The 25,281-nt window shown below is 44.4% G+C and overlaps 1 protein-coding gene across 2 annotated transcripts in view; it reads right to left on the minus strand.

The window, feature by feature from the left end:
• PODXL2 (podocalyxin like 2) overlaps nt 1-24,314 on the minus strand; it is a 56,130-nt gene extending 31,816 nt beyond the window's left edge. The window contains exons 1-2 of one of the 2 annotated variants that reach the window (XM_083721624.1): nt 23,522-24,314; nt 356-646 (exon numbers count right to left, since the gene is read on the minus strand). In XM_083721624.1, coding sequence (XP_083577750.1) covers nt 356-646; nt 23,522-23,573 — 343 coding nt within the window. In that variant the 5' untranslated portion in view covers nt 23,574-24,314. Of the gene's footprint in view, nt 1-355; nt 647-8,843; nt 8,869-23,521 lie in introns of those variants that run through there. The other variant, XM_083721625.1, reaches the window with a different exon arrangement.
• Nucleotides 24,315-25,281: the final 967 nt, after the last annotated feature.

A 25,281-nucleotide genomic window follows, 5' to 3' on the forward strand; every position in this document is an offset into this window, starting at 1 on the left:
CTGCCACCATTTCAGCCATTTCTGAGCTTCAGATCTGTATTAAAGCATGATACTTACTTACACCCACACCTCTATACCTCCCAAAGTGTGGAAAGTCAATGGCAATTCTCCTTGTAGCTAACAGTGGAAGAGCAATTATTAGAAAGTCCTGGAATACGCCTGCCTGGAAGCCCCCATGAGACGATTCCATCTCATGGGACTCCTAAGCTTTGCACACACAACTCAGTGGAAACAGACATGAAGTTAAAATGAATCCCGTCTTTCTTCAGCCAAAATCACATCAATGTGAGAGAACAGAGGTGTTCCCAACAACTTAGAAAGGGAAAAAAGGGGGGAAAGGGATAAAACAGACTACCTGATGACTGTCCCACATACAAGCTGGAATCATTTATGTCTCCACCATCATCCCAAATATACTGGGACTGAAGGATCTTGGAATCTTCATTCTCCTCGCTGGAAAAGCCCGAACCAGGTGAGGCTAGCAGGGCATTGGGGACAAGGTCTGGCTCTGACACCTCCAAGTTTGGCTGTTTGCTGGTATCTAGAGACTCTAAGTGAGACATGGCTGAGAAATCCACGAAGGAGGTTGAAGTCAGTCCTTCAGTACCAGGATCTTCTGAAACTGCACAGGAGATGCACAAAGAACCTACAAACAAGAATGAGATCAATATCAGTTTTAGTAATCATACAGAACCTTGAAGGGGGGGGGCGGAAGTAATGGAGCTCTCTCTCTTCAGAAAAGGGCACCCAAAATGATCAAAGTTCTGGAGCAATGTTACAACATTTCAGGGAAAGACGAGTAAGGAGGGGAGATGATTGAGGTGTATAAAATTATGCATTTGGGGGAAAGGGAGATAATATTAAAACCTCTCTCATAATATTAGAACCAACGACCAGTCAATGAAGCAGAATTTTAGAAGACTCAGGTCGGACCAAATGAAGTACTTCTTCACAAAGCACATAGCTGAACTATGGAATTCATTCCTGTAAGCGTTAGTGATGGATCATGGGCATAGCCAGGATTTGGGGGGGGGGGGAGGCCATTTGTTTGGTGGGCAGAACCTCAGTTAGCTATGTATTTTTATTTATTGGGGAGGCAGCTGCCCTCCCCCTTGGCTACCCCCATGACTTGGATGACTTTAAAAGAGGAATATACAAATCATGGTGGGGGTTATCAATGGCCACCAGCCACGGTGGTTATGTTCTACCTCCAATGTCTGAAGCAGAATTATAATCTGGCAGAATACCAGTTGCTGGGGAGAGTGCTGTTGCAATCCAATGTCCTGTTTGCAGGCTTCCTGTAACCATGTAGTTAGTCACTGTGGGAACAGAATGCTGGACACATGGGCCTTTGGTCTGATCATGTGGAGTTGTCCATACATTCTCTCAAGAACAGTCACAGGCTTCTCTGCCTTTACAGCAACATTTTTACTCACACTGGTATAAATACATTATCCACAGCAATCACACAAAAGTGATGAATATACTCTCTGGGGGAAGAACGTCATTTTCGGGTATGAAAACTACAATGCATCCACTGCAGGGAAAATTATATACTGCTGCAACTGAAGCAACCTGAAGGAACCCTTTTAAACTATGCACAAACCAGTGGGTAACTATGCATGTATCTGCATTGAAAAGTGACTGCCTAGAAAGCCCTTAAGCCTTTTTGAGAGAAAAGCTGAAATACTGCAGATGAATGCATGAACAATCATCAGACGTCTCAGTGACAGAACCTAGTAGCTTCCCATTCTCATCTGCAAACAGAGGGGTGGGGTGGGGAATAGTCTGTTTTGCGTATTCATTTCATAGCCATAGTGACCTCAGAAACAGATATATTTAATTCACTAAGGAAAAAAGGTACACCCTTGCAAATCCGGATAAATTCCCCCGCCTCAAATTCCTCTAGAGTGTGGGTGGTGGAGTCTAGCAGTGACTGAGACACCAATTCTGAGGCTACAGGACTAAGGAGTTAAATTGGGTTCCTGGCTCTGAGAACTATGTTGATGATTGAGGGACCACTGAACCTCAGGTTGACAGACAGGAGTCCACTAATCCAACTCTCACAGCACCAGAGCCCACAGAACTGGAGCTAGGACCCTCATGAGCCCTTTCACCTAGGTTTGAGGAGCAAATGCCCCCCATACCGTACCTTGCCAGTTGAGTGCTGCTAGGAGCACAGCAGACAGAAAGTGATGATACACAGAACTGCCTACCTTTTGACCAAAAGGCTGGCCCTAGTCTTCCACAAGGGGACAAAGCCTAGGAGAGGTGGACTGGAGGCAGAGTCACAAAAGAGCTCAGTTCAACGCAACCCATGTTGTAGGAAGTTGCTCACCAAGAGCTGTCCTTGGTGCTGTAACAACCAACTAGCCTTGCCCTATGCGTTGGTCCCTCAATGAGAACAGGACAGATTCTACATTGACCACAATTCTTTATCCTCCTTTACTGCATCTTCCTGTGAGATCTTTGCTTGGTCACTATGCTAATAGGAATTCTAAAATCCAGTTTCCGTTTTCCAAGTCATCCTGAGCAATTACACCCTCAGTAACTGCCCACTCACTGTTCATTACAACTTCAAAATATTCTAAAGAGAGATCCTTCATTATGAACAAGAAACTTGAAATCAAAGGGAGTGCCTTTTTTGAGCCTTGGATAATGCTTGGTCTGCAAGAGCTTTTCCACAACTGATTCATCCTTATTTTTGGAGACTTTTTATTGCCCTATGTGCTTTCTCATTTTAGATCAATAAAACAAAATTAGCTAAAGGAGATCAACTAAGACAAAGGCAAATACCAGAGATAGCAAAAGTATGACAGGAGCAAGCAGCATTGAAAAGAAGTGCACTGCAGCATAAAGCAGCCAACCAAGGCTTCTCTGGCCATCCCAAGGGATGGACAACTCTCACCAAGTGTTATTTGCACATAGCTGAGTCAGTCAGTCACTAAAGCCAAAACATCCCAAAATATGCTCCATTATAGAGCATGCAGCATGCCTTTGCAGGTCAGATTATATCTTGCTTGAACACTCTCCTAGCTCAGTCTAGAAGGAGAGAGATAGAACAGAATTGTGTCTAGGATTTTTATGCCTTCACACAGCAGCTGTCACTGAGCTATTATTAGCACTACAGCAGCATCTTGAGACCCCCAAAAGAGAGGCATATATGCATGCAGTCATATATATATATAATATTGTTGTGCTTGGACTATAAACATATGCAAGTGAGATAACAAACACACACTAGCTGCACTCAGAATAGACTAATCCTGTTTATCTGCTGTGGCGACAGATATGCAAGCTGCCATGACTGGCACAAGCCTTTGATTGTCAAATTGAGTAAAACCACCAGCCACTCCCAATTCATCCATGATCTCAATGTGACAACAGACTCCAATGGGCCTGACAGGCAGCAGAATGCTATCAAACCCACCTCCCTATCCAAGCCATGTAACTTGCCTATGCTGCACTGCTGGTGGTGCTAGAATCTAGTGCTGGCCATGAAGGCCCTAGTACTAGGACCCTGTTGCCCAGTTGTATTAATTTGCTTGTGTGCACAAATTCATAGGATGGGATAGGTACAGAGGCACAAAGAAATGAAAGTGTATGACTGGCAACCTTATTTGCTATGCAGCCAAAGATGTATTTGCTACAACGTGTACATGTGACAAAGCTGTGGCAAACCACAGTGCCCTGGTGCATGTAAGATACACATGGTTAAAAAGCACACATTTACTGCATATGTATGTAACAGTTTTATTAGTACATAAGCCCTCTTAGATCTGCTGTGCATATATCTGTTTAAAAAATGAAAGTGTGGATTGCTAAGCCCATGTCTAAAATGCCTAACAGGGTAATGTAAGATTCACCTTCTCTTTCCTTTTTGAGGAACTCCCATCGGTGTTACAAAGAAACCCAACACAGATTCCTAGGGGCGGGGAGAGTGGCAAGGTTGCTTCATACCTCTTTATTAGGTAAATAATGTTCTGTTCCTTGAACGCTGAACTAGAGAGACACCAATTGGCCATAGTGCATAATATAATGTATTCTATATTTAAACCAGTGGTTCTTTGGCTTTTACTGTAACAGCAGTCAATTTATTACTAGATTACATATAGCTACATTTACAATGCAACCCTAAGCATGTTTACTCTGAGAAATAAATTCTATGGAGTTCAACAGAAATGCAATAGTAAGTGCATTTCTGACTGAAGCCTCAGCCAAGAAAGGTGAGGAGTGGTTTACTAACCTGGTTGAAACTCGAGGAGCATGAACTCTTACACATTGGGCAAGCCTTATACAGTTTCATGTGCCATCCATCAGTATACTGGATACAAAAGTATATCTCCCTCAGTGAGAGAAGAGGGAGGGATACAAATAATTATTAACGTGATCTCATGAATCTTAATTTCCATTCATCCAATTCTTTGGCACCAATTCAAACTTTATGGGTTGTATTCAATGTTATTTCTACTCAGAGCAGACCCATTAAAGTAATGGACATTACTTCCCCAGCAGCCTAGGGCTCCTTCATCTTGTCTCTCTTTGATCCACCTTCTTCGTTTCTCTGACTGTTCTGGGAGACCAGGGGGAAGGGGAGGGAGACTCCCTGGATTCTTCTGCATAATCTCTGTCTCCTGCCCACCCCCTTCATGCCTCTGATTCTAGAATGTTATCTGCCCCAGGCTCTTCCTGCTCACCAAACCCTGTTGCTTCTTCAGCTTGACACCTCCTTCTTCCAGTCTGCTCTCTCTTCTCCCTCTGACCACTCATCGTCATCTCATCACCAATCCCCTTCTTCTCCTCTGGGGGTTCCCCAGCTGGAGCTTCCCATTACTACTCTGCATCCAGGCAGTCCATGACAGTTGAGTAGAGAAGTTGGACGATATGATTCCACTAATGAAGGGTCTTTATAATCGTAAGGTTGGCAGTCCGCATGTCGGGGTGAGCTCCCATTTCTCTGTCCCAGCTCCTGCCAACCTAGCAGTTTGAAAGCATACCAGTGGGAGTAGATAAATAGGTACTGCTGTAGCAGGCAGGTAAACGACGCTTCTGTGCACTCTGGTTTCTGTCACGGTGTCCCGTTGCACTAGAAGCGGTTTAGTCATGCTGGCCACATGACCCAGAAAGCTGTCTGTGGACAAACGCTGGCTCCCTCGGCCTGAAAGCGGAGGTGAGTGCCACATCACGTAGACAAATTTGACTCGACTAAACTGTCCAGGGGTCCTTTACCTTATAAGGTTTGGGAATTAATACAATTCTTGATAGTTTTCAGGTTGGTGGCAATAAACCTCCAGCTAATGTATCATTGTACAGTTTAGACACATATATGGGACCATTAAATCTTTAAATGTTTTATAAAATACTGTTGAAGAACTCACCTTTAGATTTTTAAGTACAGTGGTACCTCGGGTTAAAAACTTAATTCATTCTGGAGGTCCGTTCTTAACCTGAAACTGTTCTTAACCTGAAGCACCACTTTAGCTAATGGGGCCTCCTGCCGCCACCGCACGATTTCTGTTCTTATCCTGAAGCAAAGTTCTCAACCTGATGTACTATTTCTGGGTTAGTGGAGTCTGTAACCTGAAGCGTCTGTAACCTGAAGCATCTCTAACCCGAGGTACCACTGTACCTCTTTTTCTTCTTCTGTAATTGCCAGTGGGGTTTACTTCCGAGTAAGCATATACAGGCTTGTGCTGGAAACATCTCTCATGTCTACTGCCTTCCCCACGCATTCTCTATAAAAGTCCTAAAGCTTAAAAATGCAGTCACCTGTGACGAGCCTGGCCTTCAGGGGAGCTAATCCCATTAGTGCAAGAGGTTGTTCCTAGCAGTTTGTTTACCCTCATTTAACACTGAACTGTTTACCCAGTTTAAACCCTTTAAGATTCATGATCCGGTTTACCAGGCTGGGCTACTATCCTCAACCAAAGAAAAGAAATGCTAGCCAAAGCACAAGAATTAGCAGTTGTGAAAGTATCAGCAGTAGGCTCAGTCTGACGTTTACTTCCCTCTCTGAGTATGAACTTAACCCTGGGAATTTCAAGACCTCAGCTAAGCTGAGCTGCAGAAAATTTGCTTTTGCAAAACTTGGTGGATCTGAGAGCCAAGATTCTTGGATTTGCTTTGCGCTACTGTAACCCTAATTTGCACAGCAAATTTCCACCGATGCAAAACAAACTCAGCCCTGCCTTCTGGTGTTTTATTGCTCAAATTGGTCCTGCAAGAAGTACATAGCTCTAACAAAACAGCACTAGCTATATGCAAGTATCAATGTGTAAAGATTATGCTTTACAATCTTCATTACCTGCCTTCAAAGATTCTTCCCAGCTAGCAGGTTAAAGATCTAACAGATTGTGAGATGTCTAATGCTCACTGAGCAATGGTAATGGCAAAGCAGGGATTTGAACTCTGGTTCAGCTTTATCATTGTCAACTAGGAGCCACACCAATTCTACAAAACCTCTGGTATACTACTAATACCATTGCCCTGAGCAATATCCACATATGTTTTGCCTACAACAAACCAAGTCCTTACAAACACAAGTATAGGCCTGTATATGCGTACCTCAGCCTAGAGTGCGTCTCAGTCCTGCCAAGGACATATAAGACATGAGGCTTTATGAGAGGCGCCAGTGCAATTATACAGAGATATTTGTCTCTTTGGACTTGTTCAGGGAAGTTTTAAAGACAGATAGAAAACTGAGTGAAGACTCAGTGTACTGTTACCTTTTATTCTCCAAGAGAGATGGGAACAAGACAAAGATCTCCTGACTGTACCTACAATTATGATTGGGTCTACACATCATTTGCAATTACACAGCATATTTTAAAACAGGTTTGTTCCATTCTCAGAAATTAAAACCCAAGCAAATTCCTGGGTGCCAACATGAAAAGATCCAAGGTAACCAGACACTGAGGATTTTCTAGGCCCTGGCCAGATCCTTTTTTGGATTCCACAAGGAAGGAAGGACTCCTGACTAATTCTTCTGCATTGAGCCTGGCCTCCTGACTTCAGGCATCCAAGGAGTTTGCTTTAGTTTTCCCTTTCTTTAGACTCCTTGGTGCCTTTGTACAGGAGTAAAACGCTCATGTACAACAGCCATTCCCAATCTGACAGCAACTCCTGGCACCCCTGACATCGACTGGGCTAATTGGAGTTGCAGTCAAAAGGTTGGGGAAGGCTGCTGTGCAGTCTCCAGTTTACTAGCAAGGAATGCTTCTTAACAGCTGCCACCAACAAGTTATTACAGCCATCGAGACACCTGAAAATAAACACAAGCCTCAGGGAAATAACTGCATTAAGGCCCAAGACTTCTCTGCTCCAATCTGTGTTCTGAGCTTCCTCTGCTAATCTGGGCGGAATGTCCTTTTCTAAGAAAGCATTCAGCAGAGCAATCTAGACAGTCTCTTGTATAAAACACATTCTATCTATCTAATAGATAAAACAATTTCGTTGCATCAAGTATTTAATACAGAGAAACGGCACGAAATTAGAACATGCTCTTTCTTCACTGCTTTGTTTGTGTGTAGTTTATAAATTCCTTGATCCTTTGTTCAGCATACCAAACAATCCAAAATGGCACCAGTTGTGTGGTTTCTAGGCTAGCCCCAACACAGAGCCTAGCCATATGCCCTTATGTAAGCATCAGTTACACTGCAGTACAGCAGACAAGATAATTTTCTGGCCTCTTTCTGAAGCCTAAAATGTGCCACCTTGCCAAGCAGATCAGACCTGACTGCCTCCACAGCCCTGGGCCAAGCAGAACTGGGCAAGTCATGATAATCATCATGCGCTGGAATTGCACTATCACACCTCTGCCAGATGACAAAGTACATTAACATCAAATTTGCTCATATACTCAGACCAGACAAAAATGGAATATGAAATACACTTCCTTGGAAGGCCTAGTGAGTGAATTACAGGAATGGCAAGCTATTCACTGAGTGGCAGACCAGGGGGGCTGGCATGGCCCACTTTACCTTTCAGGCCAGTTTAGACTAGGGTAGCCATACGTCCGAAACTTCCCAGATATAGCCGGCAATCGGCCATCAGAAGCAGTGTCCTGGCGGAAATCGCTTAAATGTCTGGGGAAATCTGGACGTATGGCAACCCCTGTCGGCAGTGTTGTTTTGTCAATTTTCCTTAAAAATAGCTCAAAAACTTCAATTATTTTATTTTTTAAATTTTTTTGCGAAAAATGCTCAACAACTTTGGCCCAAAACCCCCCACAAAAATACAACAACTTTTCTGTCTGGATTTTCACATTTTGAAATATGGCAATTCTAGTTTAGACAGCTGTGAGGGAGCAATGATTTGACTATAAATTGGAGAGAAATCTGGGGTGGGATTATGGATTTCATTAACTGAAACTTTCCCCCTCAATATTTGAAGCACCGTAGCTGGCAGAGTTAAACCAGACCAAACAGAATACAACACACACACAAACATATACCGTATATACTGTTGCGTTGACCACAACATGGAGGGTTGTACCTTTACAATGGAACCAAGTAAAGTGAAGCTGGCCAAACCTTAACCATCATGGCCAGCATAGGCGAAGCTTATCGCAAGGCATGAAAAGGCGGTGAATGTGTGACTCAAATTGCCTTCCAACTATTTAAAAGTCATATCACGGCACAGTTAGGGGGAGGAGGAGGAGACAGGAATGAGAGGAGCTTTATCGCAGTTTTAGCGATTGTGGGAATCGCTCACAGAATTCAGCTGGCAAAGTGGGTGCAGCCGAGGTCAGTTCTTCTGTAAAAATAAGCTACCAGGGAATAAAAAGGAAATCAAAATTCTGCGAACAGCAGCAAGAAGACTACAGCGGTAGGATTGTAGCATACATTTTACACAGGATGGCTGTCAAAGAAAGGGAGACTTGTTCCTCAGATGAACAGCTGTGGCATGGTGGGGGGGAGCCCATTCCCAAAGGACAGCAGATGCAGGTTATCCCCAAAGCAGCGACACAGTTAACAGAGCAAAGGACAAAACTCCAAGGAAACACTAGGCCAGTTATAAAGCCAAAAGGAAACCTATCAGGAGGAACCACCTGTCGGGCAGGGGGACTGAATGAGTCAGGAGGCTTAGTGTTGGAGCCATGTCAGGGGCCTGGACTAGGCCGAGGAGGCAAAGTGAGACTAAGCTCAAGAATCCAGAAAAGGCATGGAAGAAAGTCCAGGGCATTGGGGGGATGACGACAAGTTGATTAAAAGCCTGTAGAAAGGATGTCAATAGGCTAGAAACTGAACATCATTAAGAGATATGTATGGGCAAAGGGCCTAGAAGTGTTATATAGTGTACAGGCCTACGCTGAAAAAGCCACGTGTTGCGCAGAACAAACACACTTGCCAGCACACCATGGCAGCTTCTTAAGGCCAAAGCACAGAGGGATGAAAACAGACCTGAGGTTGCCAATGCCTGTGTTAACTTTTCCATTTGAAATAATTAGGATTGCCCGTGGCGTAACACTGAAGCAGAGCTAAAGAAGCAAACAAGCCAAGCCAAGCCAGGCAGCCAAAAGAGAGGGACTAATTGGTTTACAGCCTGCCATATGGCAACCCCAGAATGGGGAACACACTTCAGTGTAATGGAACGTGAGTGTCACTGACTAGAATGTAAGAAATGAGGTTACACAAAGCACAACGCTGAAAAGCAGGAGAGCCTTTGACAAGTGAGTTTCCCTGCGAAATTATAAAGACAGACACACGCACAGGCATCTGGCACTGTATTCCTCTCTACAACTTTAGTACTCTTGCCCTGAACCCTCCTGGGCCCAGCTGTGCAAGTCCCCAACCTGTTTGAGATTGGGGACCGCATCTGAAAATCTGTTACAGAAACCATGAAATATCTATTTCTCAGAATGCACCCCAAAACAGGCAAAATGCCTATACCCTTCCCCCGCAAAAAACCCCCAACAAATAAAATGCAGACCAAAAAGGTAGGCACTCTCCCAAAACAGGCAACCACCCCCCACCCCCCACCAAGCTTGCAACTAACTAAATAAAAAGAATCATAGAACTGTAGGGTTGGAAGGGACCCCAGGGGTCATCTAATCCAATCCTGCCAATGGGGGTGTCTGAAAGCACCATTAAATCCACAGAAGCTATGTTGTGGCAGGGAGGACCCGAGCATTATTATCATGTGGCAGTGCCATCATAATCCTCTCCTCAAACTCCTCCTCTTAGCTGACTATCTTCATAGCCACCAACCAAGGCAATGGTACTCTCAGAGCCAGCATCCAGGACAAAACAAAACAAAACAAAACCCCACAGTATGGCATAATGGTTGAACCTCTTAACTAAAATACACCCCCAATACTGATTGATTATATCCCAAAATTAGCTTCTCCCACTAGCTTGCTGAATTCCCTGACATGTGGGGCTAAATTGGATTTCTCTTATATGGATTTTCTGTTTCCAAGTGAAATGTGTCATACAGCCATCAAAGGAATAACAAACAGGACCCGAGAAACTCAGGTTCATTTCCCCACTCAGCTAGGAAGCTCACTGGGTGATCAGGCACTCTCCCAGGCTGACCCAGGTTGCAGGACTGTTTTGAGGACGTAATGGAAATAAATAAACTATGCACCCCACCTTGACTACCTTCAAGGAAAGGTGGATGTAATAATTAACAATGTATTAATGAATAATGAAAGGAGTTCTATAGTAAGCATATACTGGAGAGAATGCCACCACACACAACACACACTACCTCCAACTATAATAATGTAAGGCTGAAATGTGCTAACAACATGTCCTGGGTATGAGGGAAGCAGCAGGCATTAAAAAAAATCTCATTTGGCCATGAGCCAGTGAGCTAGAGAGGGCAAGCTCCCTCCGAAAACTTGGAATGAGGATAAGACAAGTCCTTTTCCTAGGGGAAGACGAGGGGCACTTTCACCTACAGTCTCCAACCTACAGCCACAGATGATGACCAGGAACAGAAACGCCTATGAAGTTGGAAGCCTTGAAACCATCTGCCTTCCTATTTTTCCCAGGGTCACACCAATAGGAAGAGAAGTAAAGCTCTTTCCCCACAAAACAGACAAAAACCCGCATGCATTGAGGCGGCTAGCCGCACCGCCAACATCAGCACATCCATCTGGCCGTGCTAGGAGCCTCATACCTACAGGACCGCCTCTCCTGGTATGCCCCAAGGAGGACCTTAAGGTCCACAAATAACAACACTTTGGCGGTCCCAAGCCCCAAGATGGTTAGATTGGTCTCAACTAGGGCCGGGGTATGTATGTATGTATGTATGTCTGTCTGTCTGTCTGTCTGTCTGTCTGTCTGTCTAAATAAATAAATAAATAAATAAATAAATAAAAGTAATAATTTCCAATCAGTTGGTGCAGGGTTCTTCTGACTACAGAGAAGCTCCTCAACACAAACACGCTTTTTTTGCGGGGTGTGGGGCTTCACATGTTCAACTGGATTCACAGATATCAAGGTATGTCCAGAAGGGTGTGAGCTGACTTTTGGGGCACTGCTAATTGGTGCCATCTGCTCCCCGCTCAGTGAGCTCACTCAACACACACCATACAGGGACTCACATATACACTGAAAGAGTCAGATTGCAAGAGCTGCCAATAATCTTAGGACTGCCTCTTACAAAGGATTTGAGTCTTCTGCTAATAGTTCTGTTGGTTAAGTGACTGAGAACAGAAGTGTTTTTTTACGAACTCATGGTCAGTAAGGATACTTCTGAATCACACATTCATGGTGGGAGGGGGGGAAGATACCAGTACCTGCTACATAGAACAAAATGAGCAGGGAACATTTAGCTTATCTTAGGTGCAGAAAATGGGGATCCAAATATTATTTAAGCTGCATTAGAACAGGGGTGAGGAACCTCCTGAGCATCCTTCCAGAGGAAAAGGTGGGTGGAGTAATGAAGGTAAATGTTACCTTTGTACAGCAGGGCCTTTTTCCAACACACACTCACACACCTCTGTCATCTTGCCATCTACGCAACCAAGAAGCATTATCAGAGCTCATGAACACATTCCAGGCTAGCAAAAACACCCAAGGAAGATGCAAATAAGGACTCATAGGCGATATGGCCGGAGAGGGTGTGTGGCCTGGCTTGGGGTGTTCCATTCAGCCCTCAGGTCTGAGATTCCCCACCCTTTTTAGAATAAAAAGACAGACAAAGCAGCTTTGGATAATTGTGAGGTGCAAGTGGATAACATGGAGTCTACGATGTTTAGGAGGAAATAAATATAACAAACAAAGGCTATATTAATACCATTTTAAAAAAAACAAATAGGGGAGAGAGATAGGAATGCAATGGTTTGGAAGGAATGTCATCTGGAGTTTCAGAGATGAATGAGCAACACTGGATAAAAAGTCTGGTGTAGGGCGGAAAAGAAAAATAATATTTATTGATTGATTTATTAAAAGGGCTGGTGTGGAAGCACTTAAGCCTCTCTGCCCTTAGCCAGGAATTCAACACATCTTTACCAACTTAGCCTATGAACCAGAGCAATGTCAGAGCAGCAACTGTAATTAAACTGCCCCAAATACATATAATAAATAAGGAATTTCCTTCCAGAGTAAAAACTTGTCCTCTGGCAAATTCCTGCCACACAGAGATACACAGTACAAAATAAAAGTCATTCTTCTAGGTTCACAAGACAAAGAGTTAGGAAAGGCAGAAGACGCAGGCCTCTTTGTCCCAGTTTCACTGCCTGAGGAACAGCAGCTTTGATGAAGGTGATGGGAAACACAAATATTGATCCACTCAGATTTTGACACAGTGACTATCTCCTACATATATCAGTGAAGAATAAAAGTGGAGGCAGCAGGCGGTAACTACTGCCATACTTGAGTATTATTGAGGGGCACAATTTTTTGTGTAAATGAACTCGAGCAGCTATTCCTGTTCTTTATAGTACCTCAATATCTGCTGCTTGAGATAAAATACCTCATTCAGAACAAACTACAAGTGAAGATTATGCCAACTGGGGGGTAGGACCTCATAGAAGGACCCCATGCTAACCTGCTTCAGTTTATATCTGGCTTTCATTTGAGAGGCTCTCCAAATTTGTGCCCAAGCATTTGTCCAGCAGATGTTATTCAAAATAGGGAGCTCGGTCCAAAACGGTCATTTATTGATAATCACTTGAGACAGGGGAACAATGATCAGCTAAAAGAAGCATCTGCCACTGATGTCCCCTGATGTACAAGCTACTGGTGGAAAAGGGCAGGCAGAGATCCCAAGGAACTTCATTGTCAGGGAGAAAATTTGAGGGCAGGATAGCAGTGAGTTAAGCTACAGTGGGGAAATAGTGAATCATTTATAGAAAATACAGTGGCTCCGCACAGATTTGGTGGAACTGGCAGGCAAAAAAATACAGGAAAAATGGAACAAACTACTTATTCACGCAAATGTGTAATTGGCTTATGGAATCCATTAGCACAGGATGTTTAGATTTTTGCACCCACCCACTCCCCCAGGAGGATTAGGCAAGGTTGTGGAGGAAGGTCTGTCAATGGCTATCAGACATAATAAAGAAGAATGGAACTTCCAGGTCCAAAGGCAGTATACCGGATTACGAGAAGCTGGAAAGAAATGGGGTGGTTGAACCCATTGTGCTCTTATTTGTGAACGTTATGGTGGTATCTGGCCCCTGTTGCCCCAGTGCATTGCCTCCACAACAGACAGGTCTTTAGCACCATCAAGCAGAACAATTCTTACAGGCAGAGGGCTGCAAAACCAATCCAGAAGTAGTGCTAAAAGCAAACACATTGCCAACCCATGATCATCTTTCCTATGCTATTATCTGTGTTCTTTCATACAGAATGAGAGCAGGGGTGGTTGAGAGTTTCATTTTATTCCCAACTGAGTAATGGAGGAACATTTCTAATGGTTAGAAAGGAGAAAATCTGGCTTTACGATCCTTGCACCCTCTTCCAAGCTATTGTTTCCTGCAGTTTATCACAGCTTAACTATATATTTTTAAAATCCCCGAGTCGGCAGAAATGTTGTGCCATCGTGATTTGACACGCTTCTACAGTCAAAAAAAGCAGGTGCCTGATGAGCCGTTTGTCTTGACAAAGAAATGGTGCAGTACGAGGAAACTCCACGCTTAAGCGGCTCCTGCAATCGTGTCCGTGGTGCTTATTGGGCTGACATCCTGCTTCTCCACGTTGGCAGTGCAGGGCATAGTGCAGATTGCACGCACAATGTTGGAGGCTCACCAGGATTGCAGGTTTGCACCGAGAAAGCCACAATCTCAGTGGCTTCCGCCTGTGAACACAGAGAGAGCTCAGAGCCCAGACAGAGCCCTTTTGTCTATCTCCCCATGATTATTCCAAAGCTTCTGACCCTGGTTCCTTCTCTATAGGAAATGAGTCCTGCACCCCTATATCTACAACCCCCCCCGACTTTTGCTGCCAGTTTCTCATTTATTTGTAGAACATTCTGAATGCAGGATTAGGAAGCCCAGCAGAGCAATCACTTCTAATTAGGACTGCAGAAAACATAGGCGAGAGGTCAGCATTCCTCTGGCACAGACCAAGCCGGGAGAGAGGCAGGCACCCCACAGAGATTCTAGCACACCCACATTCCCAGGAACCCTGTATATTTTCTGGGCTAGTAGCAAAAAGCAGGAAAGCAAATGTCAGTTTAACGACCCATGATGTTGTGTAGGGGACACGGGAATATTGACTAGTGGCACACAAGACTGTAAACCAGCAGATTGTTATAATTGATTTTGCATTTTTTAAAAATCCTGGGGTTTTTTGGAATTATAATCCCACCTCATTGTCAACCTATGGGAAGAAACTGCTAGCAGACCCCACACCCCGATTTTTCCATTGCAAGAGATAAAGGAGCACACTCATCTATTTGTTTCTAAGTAGGATGTCTATGCATGGATATCCCAAGAACCTAAAGATGAGTGAGGGCAGCAGAGATCCCGTACACTTGCAGGAAAATAGAGCGTACGTAGATACATGCATACATCATTTCATTTTCATCGCCACCTTTTCATAGTGAAAACCATGCTCAAAGCAGCTTACAACATGAAATAAATTACATGATTACAAATATAGCAGAAGTAGTCATTAGTAGTAAATAAAAGACATGAAAAAGTACACAACCAAACTGAACAATTTCCACATACATCAAAAGAAGCTCTAAAAATAGAAATACAAAAAATTAGTATCAGCAACAGTAACAGTAACACCCCTCACCAGGCCAGGCAGGGGCCTGTAAGGCCAGGGAGCAGGACTCACAGCCAATGAACAACCTCCACTAAAGGTCCAAAACTGCCCACAGAGGGTTGTGAAGGCACCCTTCCCTATTTCTGACGGAGAAGAACAATGCAATGGTCCTCTCCTAGACCTGCAGAGTAGTCGGTAGGAAAAGGGTTGGTTCGGTAGGCTGCTCAAACAACATAGGGAGCTACAGGGAAGGCAATAGTCCCAGCCACAACACAGTGTTTTTCTGGGTCCTCTTGCCCACTAGTTTCCTGTCAGATCATATGAAGGAGAGCTGGTGAAGAGAAAGTATGTGGATGCTTCTGCAAGTGAAAAGCCCAACCCAGAAGCAGTAAGATTTGCAATCCCAGCTACCCCTTGCCTCTTGTGTGAATCCACCCAAGCTATATTCATGGAAATGAGATATGTTAGCCTTATTCTTTGGGGACGGCTCATTCAAATCACTGTACCATTGAGAATTGAGAGCAAATCGCATAGCCCCTGGGCTTTAGGAGACCATTTAGTTTTCCTTTTGGCCAATTTGAGTGCTCCCATTTTGCCTATTTATCCACAACATCCTACAAGGCTGGTTACAGATAGGTAGCCGTGTTGGTCTGCCATAGTCAAAACAAAAGAAATTCCTTCCAGTAGCACCTTAAAGACCAACTAAGTTAGTTCTTGGTATGAGCTTTCGTGTGCATGCACACGCGTATCTGAAGAAGTGTGCATGCACACGAAAGCTCATACCAAGAACTAACTTAGTTGGTCTTTAAGGTGCTACTGGAAGGAATCCTACAAGGCTGTTCCTCATTTCAAGCACAAGGGAGGAATGTGTGATCTAATTCATACTCTGTCACCTGGAGCTCTCCCTTGGAGTATGAATATAGTTATTTAAACCTCGGGTGCCTATAATTAAAGAAATGGTTCCTTAGAAAGATTGACTGCGTTGGATGTGTAGCCATCCCAATTTGCTGGAGTCGAGCAGATTAACTAACAAGGAATTAGTCAAGCAAGATAGCCGAAGGGAGGAAGATGCATTTAATACCCTCTGGAATCTCACAGCACTGTACACACAAAAGAACAGGGTGACCGAGGAAGGAAAAGAGATGTCCTTCTGTAGAAAGGTCTCATCTCTAGTGCTCATTCATCCAAACTGTGTAGTAAACATAATCAACTTCCATGTAGCTTAGCTGAGGAATGTCTGCTACTATGCCATCAGAGTGCCAGGCTTAAACACGGCCTGCAGCACATTTTTACCCTCACTTTCCAATATAACTTTTCCAATAGCGGTGTAATTCCTGTTCCGCTAATTCCAGAAATAAACTTAAGTTCCCAGAGAAAACTTGAGGCTACCTATTGTGGCAATAGAAGCCATCCTCACTATAGATCACATCCACACCATACATTTAAAGGACATCTAATGCACTTGGTTTCCCCCAAAGCAATTCTGGGAACTGTAGTTTACCTCTTATAGTGCTACAATTACCAGGATTAGGAACTAGAGTTCCCAGGAGTCTTTAAGGGGAGTAAAATGCTCTAAATGTGTATTCAAAATGTGATGTGGATGTGACCTCTGGTGAAATAAAATCCGTGTTCCAAGTAGCAGCAGGAAAATCAGTCCAAGCATTTGAACGGCCACAACCTTCACTGATTATTAATTAGGCTAAGAATTTAGTTAGCAGCAGATTGCATCTGCTACCTCTCATCACCATAAAATTATTTAGGAGCCATTACGTGAATGAGAACCCCAGGGAGTCTCAAGGACCGAGATCAATCTTGTGCCTGGCAGATGGAAGATCTCATTATGGGAAGTTAAAGGCACCACTTTAAGGGAAGGGACTCTTACCTTTGCTGGGATGAACCTGGGCAAACCATCCTAGTTATTCAATCCTAGTTATTCAGTAACATTGCAACAAAGTTCTAGCATTGTGCTATTACGGGGGTCAGCAAACTTTTTCAGCAGGGGGCTGGTCCCTCAGACCTTGTGGTGGGCTGGACTATATTGGGGGGGGGGGGATGAACAAGTTCCTATGTCCCACAAATAACCCAGAGATTCATTTTAAATAAAAGCACACATTCTACTCATGTAAAAACACCAGGCAGGCCCTACAAATAACCCAGAGATGCATTTTGAATAAAAGGACACATTCTACTCATGTAAAAATATGCTGATTCCCGGACTGTCCATGGGCCAGATTTAGAAGGTGATTGGGCTGGATCTGGCCCCAAGGCCTTAGTTTGCCTACCCATGTCCTATTACATTCTAGAAGCGTTGGTCTGGAATTGCAGAGAAACTATGGAAAAATCCTATTTCCATTTACTTAAGAACAATTCCCATTGATCAAAGCTGATGAAAGTATTTCATTCACAACATGATCGTTGGGTGTCCCATCAACCAGGCACATTGCTTTTTCCTTTCCATGGTTAGAAGTAAGGGGGGGAAAGGGACTCAGTCTGGATGATATCTCTCACTTTAATAAGCTGAAATATGAATGAGTCCCCTTTCCCCCTCACACAAGCCACAATTAAACAAGGGAATATCTAATTAGCCAACCTGGAAAACTATGGTCAGCAGCTTCAGAACAAGCTGGGATATTAAAACCATGGCTCAAATATAGTATAATATCCTGTTTGTTCTGAACCTGGTAACCACATTATTGCTATGGATAGAAACTTCCTTATTTGATTGCTCATGTCACAAAGTGAGAAGTGAAGGAGCTACATGGATGGGCAAAATACCTGTCAATATTGGCTTAATATCATTGTCCAAACACAGCTACAATTTCCCAATCGCTTATACATCTGGAGTCTTCAAACAACAGCTGCTGTGGAGTGCTTTATGACTTTTTAATTTGCTGAATTTAACAACCCTATTAAAAAGCAGGGATAGCGTTTGCGAGGTTATTGCAATGCCTCTGTAGGCATTGGAAGGAATGAAGATTTTGGAGAAGCTTATGGGGCGGGGCAGGAGAAATTACATGTCCTAACACTTCATGTCTGATGCACTCTTTCTACTATAATGTTACAACGGACTTGTTCCTCCAGCCTGGCAGGGCTTCCGTTCCAGAAGGATGTGCCAATGTTTCCTAATGAAAGCACTCCCTTCAGTATGGCCACCATGTTCCAAGGATGGGAACAAGCTTTCCTCATCTCAGCAACCCATAACTGTGGAGCTGAACTTAAAGGCAACCTCAAAACTATGTTAGGTACTGAACTACACCTAAAATACTGTTGTTGTTTCTGTGAATCTCCTATGTTTAAGGCAACCCCCGAACCTCTTAATAACTTAGGGACAGAAATGGTCTGTACCAATATTTCAGCCCCCCCCCCAATTTGCAATAAACAAACAAAGATTTGTGAAGGCCAAATTTATATACATGGGCGGGGGAGAAAGGAGTATCTGTGGCTCTTCTGATGTGGATAGACTACAACAGCCATGATTCCTGACTATCAGCCATGCGGATGGGACTGATGGGAGTTCCATATCCGGAGGGCCACAAGATGACGGCATACGGGCATTAGTCCCAGCTGGTCACACTTGGCTGTTTAGAGTGGTTGAAATTAAGATGCAGTCCATCAACTTGCTTCCCTTCAGCCTCACAGAAGCCCCCAAAGTTTCTTTGAGGCTACAGTGGAGAGAAAGGAAGCTCAGTTCTCCCTTTGGCTTCTACGCCACTGAAGAGCACAGAGTGCCTTGTGGGCAAGAGATGAATGCAGCCTGCCATATTGATCCCGAGTCCAAGGCAAAACTATGCATTTCAGGTCCAAATGGGAAAAGGAGTGAGCTCAAACCTTATAGTCTTGAAGCTAACATGGGGATTTAGGGATTAAGACAGTGAGATGAGCAGCATCATAAATTGGTAAGCAGGTAAATAAATGCTTTATAATGCAGCAAGCGAGGGAGAACAAGGAAGGGTGGGAAGTCAACTTTTAAGTATGCATTAAATTCAAATTAATTTGATGTGAACTTGTTAATTTTTTTGGAAAGCAATAAAATTTGGTCAAAAAAAAGGACGGTGAGAGGAAGGGTAAGATGGAAAGCCCTTTCTCCCCTCTGCCCTGTCCTGCCCCCCTCAGAGTTTCTTTGCAGGTCCACATTTATTTTTTGCCTACTTGTGAAGTTAAGCAAGGTTTGGATAAATGTTAGAGCACTTAATTATGGCTAGACAGAGATGGATGAGATGAAAGGGCCTTTTCAGTAGTGGCACCTCAGTTGTGGAATGTCCCCCCAAGAGAAGTCTACTTGGCCACCAACTTTGATTACGTTTCTGGGTCAGGCGCTATGACCTTTTATTTTCCCAAGCTTCTTAAATCAGAGGCAGCAAGACTTTGGGGGGCTTCAAGGGAATCCATCCATACAGACTGGCTAAAGGGTAGTTATTGTCCCCTCTCCACTCACCTAATTGACAGGAGAGGGAGTGATTTCAAACCCCATCAGGGCAGAAAAATGTTACTGGTTGGCAGAATTAGACCCATTGAACTAGGAGTTAACCATCCTTGCATTAAATCATTTAATTGAACTCTGCTGATTCCTTCCACACACATTCTCAAATTTATTTTATCTACTTTTGGACTTATTTGATTTTGTTTTAATGCTGCATTTTGTCTTGCTGGATTTTTTATTATTTTGTTTTATCTTCATTTGTTTTATTTTACAAGCCTAAAATCACATAAATGAATAATAAGACAAATTAAGTATGCAAAACACAATTTTTAAAAATGGCTCTAATTTTCAGAAAAGGGGGGGCTGTCTCAGAAAACTGGAAATGGGTGCAGAGAAAGAAGTCAAGTATTATAACATGTAAATGGAGTGAATACAAAGAGTAAGTGTGTGCATGCAAACAGAAAGGATTTGTGATTTTTTTTTTGCAGGCTTCCACTTCTGCCTTTCTGTTTTTTTAAAAATAATAATAGACTTTCACTAAATGAAAGAAGACTTGGCACAAGGATTGTATCAACCATTTTATAACAGGATTGCCCACCGAGTTTTCAAATCAGTCTTGTCTATAACCTGCTGCCATCTATGGAAAGCATATATTTGTGTTTTGTTAGCCCATCTATCACCTGCCATAAATTGTAGGAGGACTAAGAAATATGACATGGTTTTACCTATACAGTACACAACACAGCATCAAATACCTTTGAGCAGTTTTGTTGATGTCCTGTCGCCTCCCCTGTAGAAAAACACCTATTGCTAGGAATCAGTTAAACTTATTTAAAGGCTTTGTTGCAACACCACATGAACTAACAGTTTGAGGTCCCAGAGTTCTACCATATTCTATGATCACACCAAGAAGCATGTGATGGAGACTATTTAGATAGAAGTTGGATCCCAGATGGCTCAATTGGGTTCTATAAGACTTTATTGTAATGTTCTATAGGCTGTATTATTTTTTTTACAAAATCAAGTTATAGAAATATTTAAATAAATAATAGGTGGTTCAGAAACTGCAGCTAGAACAGAATGTCTTCTAGTGTGTGCTTCAATATTACACCGGCCTTTCACTAACTGTGCTGCATTCCAATTTGTGACCAGAAAATTCAAGGTGATGGTTCATACCTACAAAGCCCTAAGTGACTGGGGAACATGGCCTTTTCTGTGGTGGTGCCATGCCTAAGGAACTCCTGCCCTAGTTTCTCGTCATTCTACCCCCCCCCCCCAATCAAGGAACCTGTGTGCTTCATTAGTGGATGGAGATAAACCTGGGTAACAGCCAGTTTTTTGTATTTTCAGAGATGGAGAATCTGCCAGTTATGTTTCTTCTTCCCCACTAGGCCTTGGTGAAGCCTGTTGCCTGCATAGCCCCTAGAAGCGCGTCATTTGAGTGGCTGCTACCTTCTCCCATATTCTTTTTTAAAAGCCACTACTAGTTGCAGACTTACGGTGTTACCACCAGCCAGGTTTTCTCTCCTTTCCCCCCTTTTCAAATAAACAATCTAGTCTGATAACAGATTTCTGCAGGACTTTAAAGCTGACGTACTATTTTGTGATATTATGAACGGCCTGAGAAAGATATTGTTCTAACATGGATTTTGGATTTTTTTCCCTTAGGGGCCAACATGGCTAGCATAACTTTACAGAAGGATCTATTCTCAATACTTAAGAGATGAAACACAATTTACAAGCAGAAGGGTGACCATGCTCTGCTCCAATCCCATCACTGGCAGAATGACCAGATGGTCTTCATTCTTCCAGGCCGATTGCTGCCAAGTATTGATTAATTTTATATTTTTTAAGAAAACATTTAATGGTCTGTTACAAAGTTCCATTTTACTTTGTTCACTAAGATTACAAACTGAGCTTGTTCACTCACATTATTAAGCAAAATAGCCCCTTCCAACATTCTTCGTTTTATTTTTTTGAAAGGGGTCTCCGCCTTTAAATATCTCCAATGAGATTATACAAAATTAGAAGCACAGGCCTCCTACCTATTCTAATTATAATTACTTCTGTACTTAATCGGCTTTAATTAATACCCCACCCCCCTTTTCAAAATTTACAGATTAGGCTCTTTAGAACTAGAGTCTAATTTGGTATCAGGACTTCTCGACAGCATATTTTTGGTGAAAGAGAAACAATCAAAATACTCTAAGGGGGAAAAGGTGACAGGACAATGTTATGGGTTAAATGATTCTCAGTGCAGTACAAAGTAATTCTGGATGCAATCGCTAGAGGAAAATACAGTATGCAGGAATCCTAACTCAGCTTTGGCACGCAGAAACTGTACTACATCAAGGCTATTTTCAACAATCTCTAGGGACGCTTTGTTCATCCCTTAAAAAACCCCCTAAAACAATAAACAACACTACTGAAACATACAAATCCATATCAACATACAACACACAAATCCATATTAACAACAACTCTTAGTAGATCAACATTCTGAATATCCAAACACATATTAGGTCCATTAAGTCACTGAAAGGAAACCATCTTCCCTCAAATGTCTCTACTTGCTGCCCATCTCTTAGTATTAGTAAATTTGTAAATTAGTAAATTCCATGCTAATTAGCATTAGTAAATTCCATGCTAATTCACAATGCTCATCACAACGATGCCATGCAAATGTCCAAGTGAAATCTATAGAAATTCCCCCCTCCTCCCTGAAATGGAGAGGAACAGCAGTGGAAAAATATCACCCACTGTTTGCAGTGTGGGCACAGAATAAATACATTTGATGTTCCACCTCCATCCCACCCCCCACCATGTGCTATACGGCTATAGGCTGCAGTGAATTTGCAGTTTCTTGTAGCTCCCTGCTGCTTGTAGCCACATGATATAACACCACTTCCCAATATGGTGTGTGAAGCAGCATTGAATTTCACAGCATTGAAACTGGGCTAGAACTCTCTGAATTGCAAAGTTTTGTTCCGTGACAAGAGAGTTCCAGGTTGCCTAGACTGACATACTCCCTGCTCCACCACACAAAGAAGCCATTATTTAGTGCCAGGGCAGGTGCTTCACGACTTTCCATGGCACCATAAAGTAAAACTTAAAATGGAACGGCAAAATGCTTACCTTTGAGACACTCTCACCAGGCAGTTTTCTACAGGTATTATGTGGCCCCATATGCCAGAAACACCTTTCCTCATAGAAAGATATCCCACTGACTGAAACATCAATGGTGGTCAATAAGGGGTGACACATCGCCTTTAGAATGGCAACTAGCCTTGCTACAGGAAAAGGCACTTAAAATAAGAAGCACCTAAACTCCATTGAAGGAAAGGGAGGCAGAAAGCAATGTGGAAGGGCATAAGCTGTACAGTATATACTTTACCATGGTGAACTGGAACAACAGCGGGAACTTCCAAGAATATAAATAAGCTTCCCCCGCGCAAAGTGTACCTTTTCAAACACTGGCACAGGAAATAAAGTTAATACGAACCCCTCCCCCTTTAAATGTGTATTTCCTCCCAGAATAAAAGGTTGCCAAGGTGTATGCGCCCCCTCCCTCTGCGCGACCCAGCCCCACCTCCTGGAAAACGGTTTCTATTTCCATTCTGCCCCCCACCTCAGTCGCCCAAGCTGCTGTGTCGCACCCGTGCCTTAAACCAGGAAAAAACGCCCCCGAGTCAGGAACCCCCAGGCCACCACCATCCATCCCGGGCTGCTTCAGAGGACCAGATCCTCTGCCCCACCGATCCATCCCCAGCGGGGGTTCCCCCACGGCGATCCCCACCCACGCTGCAGGCAGCCTCGGATCCCCAGCGGGGGGGGGGGGGGTATCCTTCCTTTGTCCGGGGCTGCCTTTGGGGACCGCAGGATCTGCGCTTCCCGATGCATCCCTCTCGGGTTCCTGGGAAAGGAAGGGACTCACCGCAGGCCAGCAGGAGCAGCCTCGGCGCCCAGCGCGGGAAGAAGGGCGGCATGGTGCTTCTCCGTCCTTCTGCTCGCCTGCCTCTTTCTTCAGTCGCACCCGGCTTGTGCAGCTGCTGCTGCTTCTGCCGCCGCCCGCGGGGCTCTGCCCCTCCCGGCCGCAGAAAGGACCTCTCCCCCCTGCGGCAGCTCGCGCTCAGAAGGCATCGCCCTCCCTCCCCGCCAGCGAGCGGCAACTTTCCCCGCAGCAGCAGCCCGCTCTCCGGGCGCCCCCTCCCTGCGGCCTCGCTTCAGGGGGGAAGGCGGGGGGCAGACGACGACGGTGAGGAGAGGCAGAGGCACAGCGCGGCGGTGGCTGCTTGCACTGCGCGCCCAGTCAGACGAGCGAGTGGCTGTGCTCCAAAACCAGCCAGAGCCCCCCACCCGCCCGAAGCGGCGGAGAGATGCTGCCTTGGCCGCTGCCCAGGCTCCCTCTGCAAACCCCGCCGCGTGCGCCTCTCCCGCCCCTCTCTCTCAGGGGTGTGCGCAAGGAGCAAAACGCAGGCGGCGACCAATGCATGGAGCAAAGGCTAATAATAATAATAATAATGGGAAGGGGGCGGCAGGGGCGGCCGGCGTTCAGGTTCCAGCAACCGCAGCCGTTTTCATTCGCCTGCTGCTACAGCAGCAGCAGCAGCAGCAGCTCCTGGGAGCCTTCGCCTCTCCACCACGCCCCCTCCCTCCCGCGCCAGGACCGTCGGCTGCCGCCGACCGAGGATCTCCCCGCTGCTGAATTAGAAATCGTGTGCATTGCGCAGTGGTCTGCATTCCGGCCGCGGCCGGGCTCCAGCTTCCGCGGGGTCCTAGAGGGAGACGGAGCGGATGCGCACCCCCCTATTCAGCGAGCAACCTGCGGGGAAGAACGTGCCAGCAGCCCTAGGGTGTCGCACTGAAGATTGCGGTGTCCGCAATGAACTTTGCCCATCGACTTGGGAGGCCCAGCCCCCACAGATATCTTATTGTGGGTGCCGACCCCCTGGAGTTGACTCCAGGGGCAGAAGCCTCTGTGTGTGCGTGGGCTTGGGCGGAAACCGGGAAGGTTTTGGAAGATGAAGGCCATTGGAGAGGCGCTTCTCGCGCTCGTGGGTGATGCTACGATCCTGCGAGCGTCGTTATCTGAAGGGATAGCTCAGTCGGTAGACCACGAGACTTAGTGACGTGGGTTTGCACCCCATATTGGGCAAAAGATTTCTGCTTTGCAGGGGGCTGGACTAGATGACCCTCGGGGTCCCTTCCCTCTCTACATTTGATTCTATGATTCTATGACTAAGGTTTAGGGGACTGGATCCTGCTAGAGAAGGGGATCTCCACCGGTTATTTGTGGGTCATAGAAGTACAGTAGCTGGTTATCACTGAGGAGCTAGGACTTAGGTTTGCATAAGGCAGTGCTTTTTTCTGGAGGGAGGCAGGAGTATGCATACCCCTAAATATTTTGTGAATCTAAGTTTGGCCTCATTGAGGGGCATTATTTCAATCTGAGTAATAATAATAATAATAATAATAATAATAATAATAATTTATTTGTTCTCCAGCCACTCTGGGCTGCTTCCAACAAAGATTAAAAATACATTAAAAAGAAGGAAAATGAGAGTACCCCTAAACATTTTTTTTAAGAAAAAAAGCACTGGCGCAAAGAATAACAAGGGCTCGCCTCCATAACCTAATTGCAGCTCCAAGGCGCAGCCCTGGAGGTTGCAATAATATTGGGGGAAATATCCATGC

Source organism: Podarcis gaigeae (genome assembly GCF_964106915.1).
Source record: "Podarcis gaigeae genome assembly, chromosome: 2".
NCBI classification, from domain to species: domain Eukaryota; kingdom Metazoa; phylum Chordata; class Lepidosauria; order Squamata; family Lacertidae; genus Podarcis; species Podarcis gaigeae.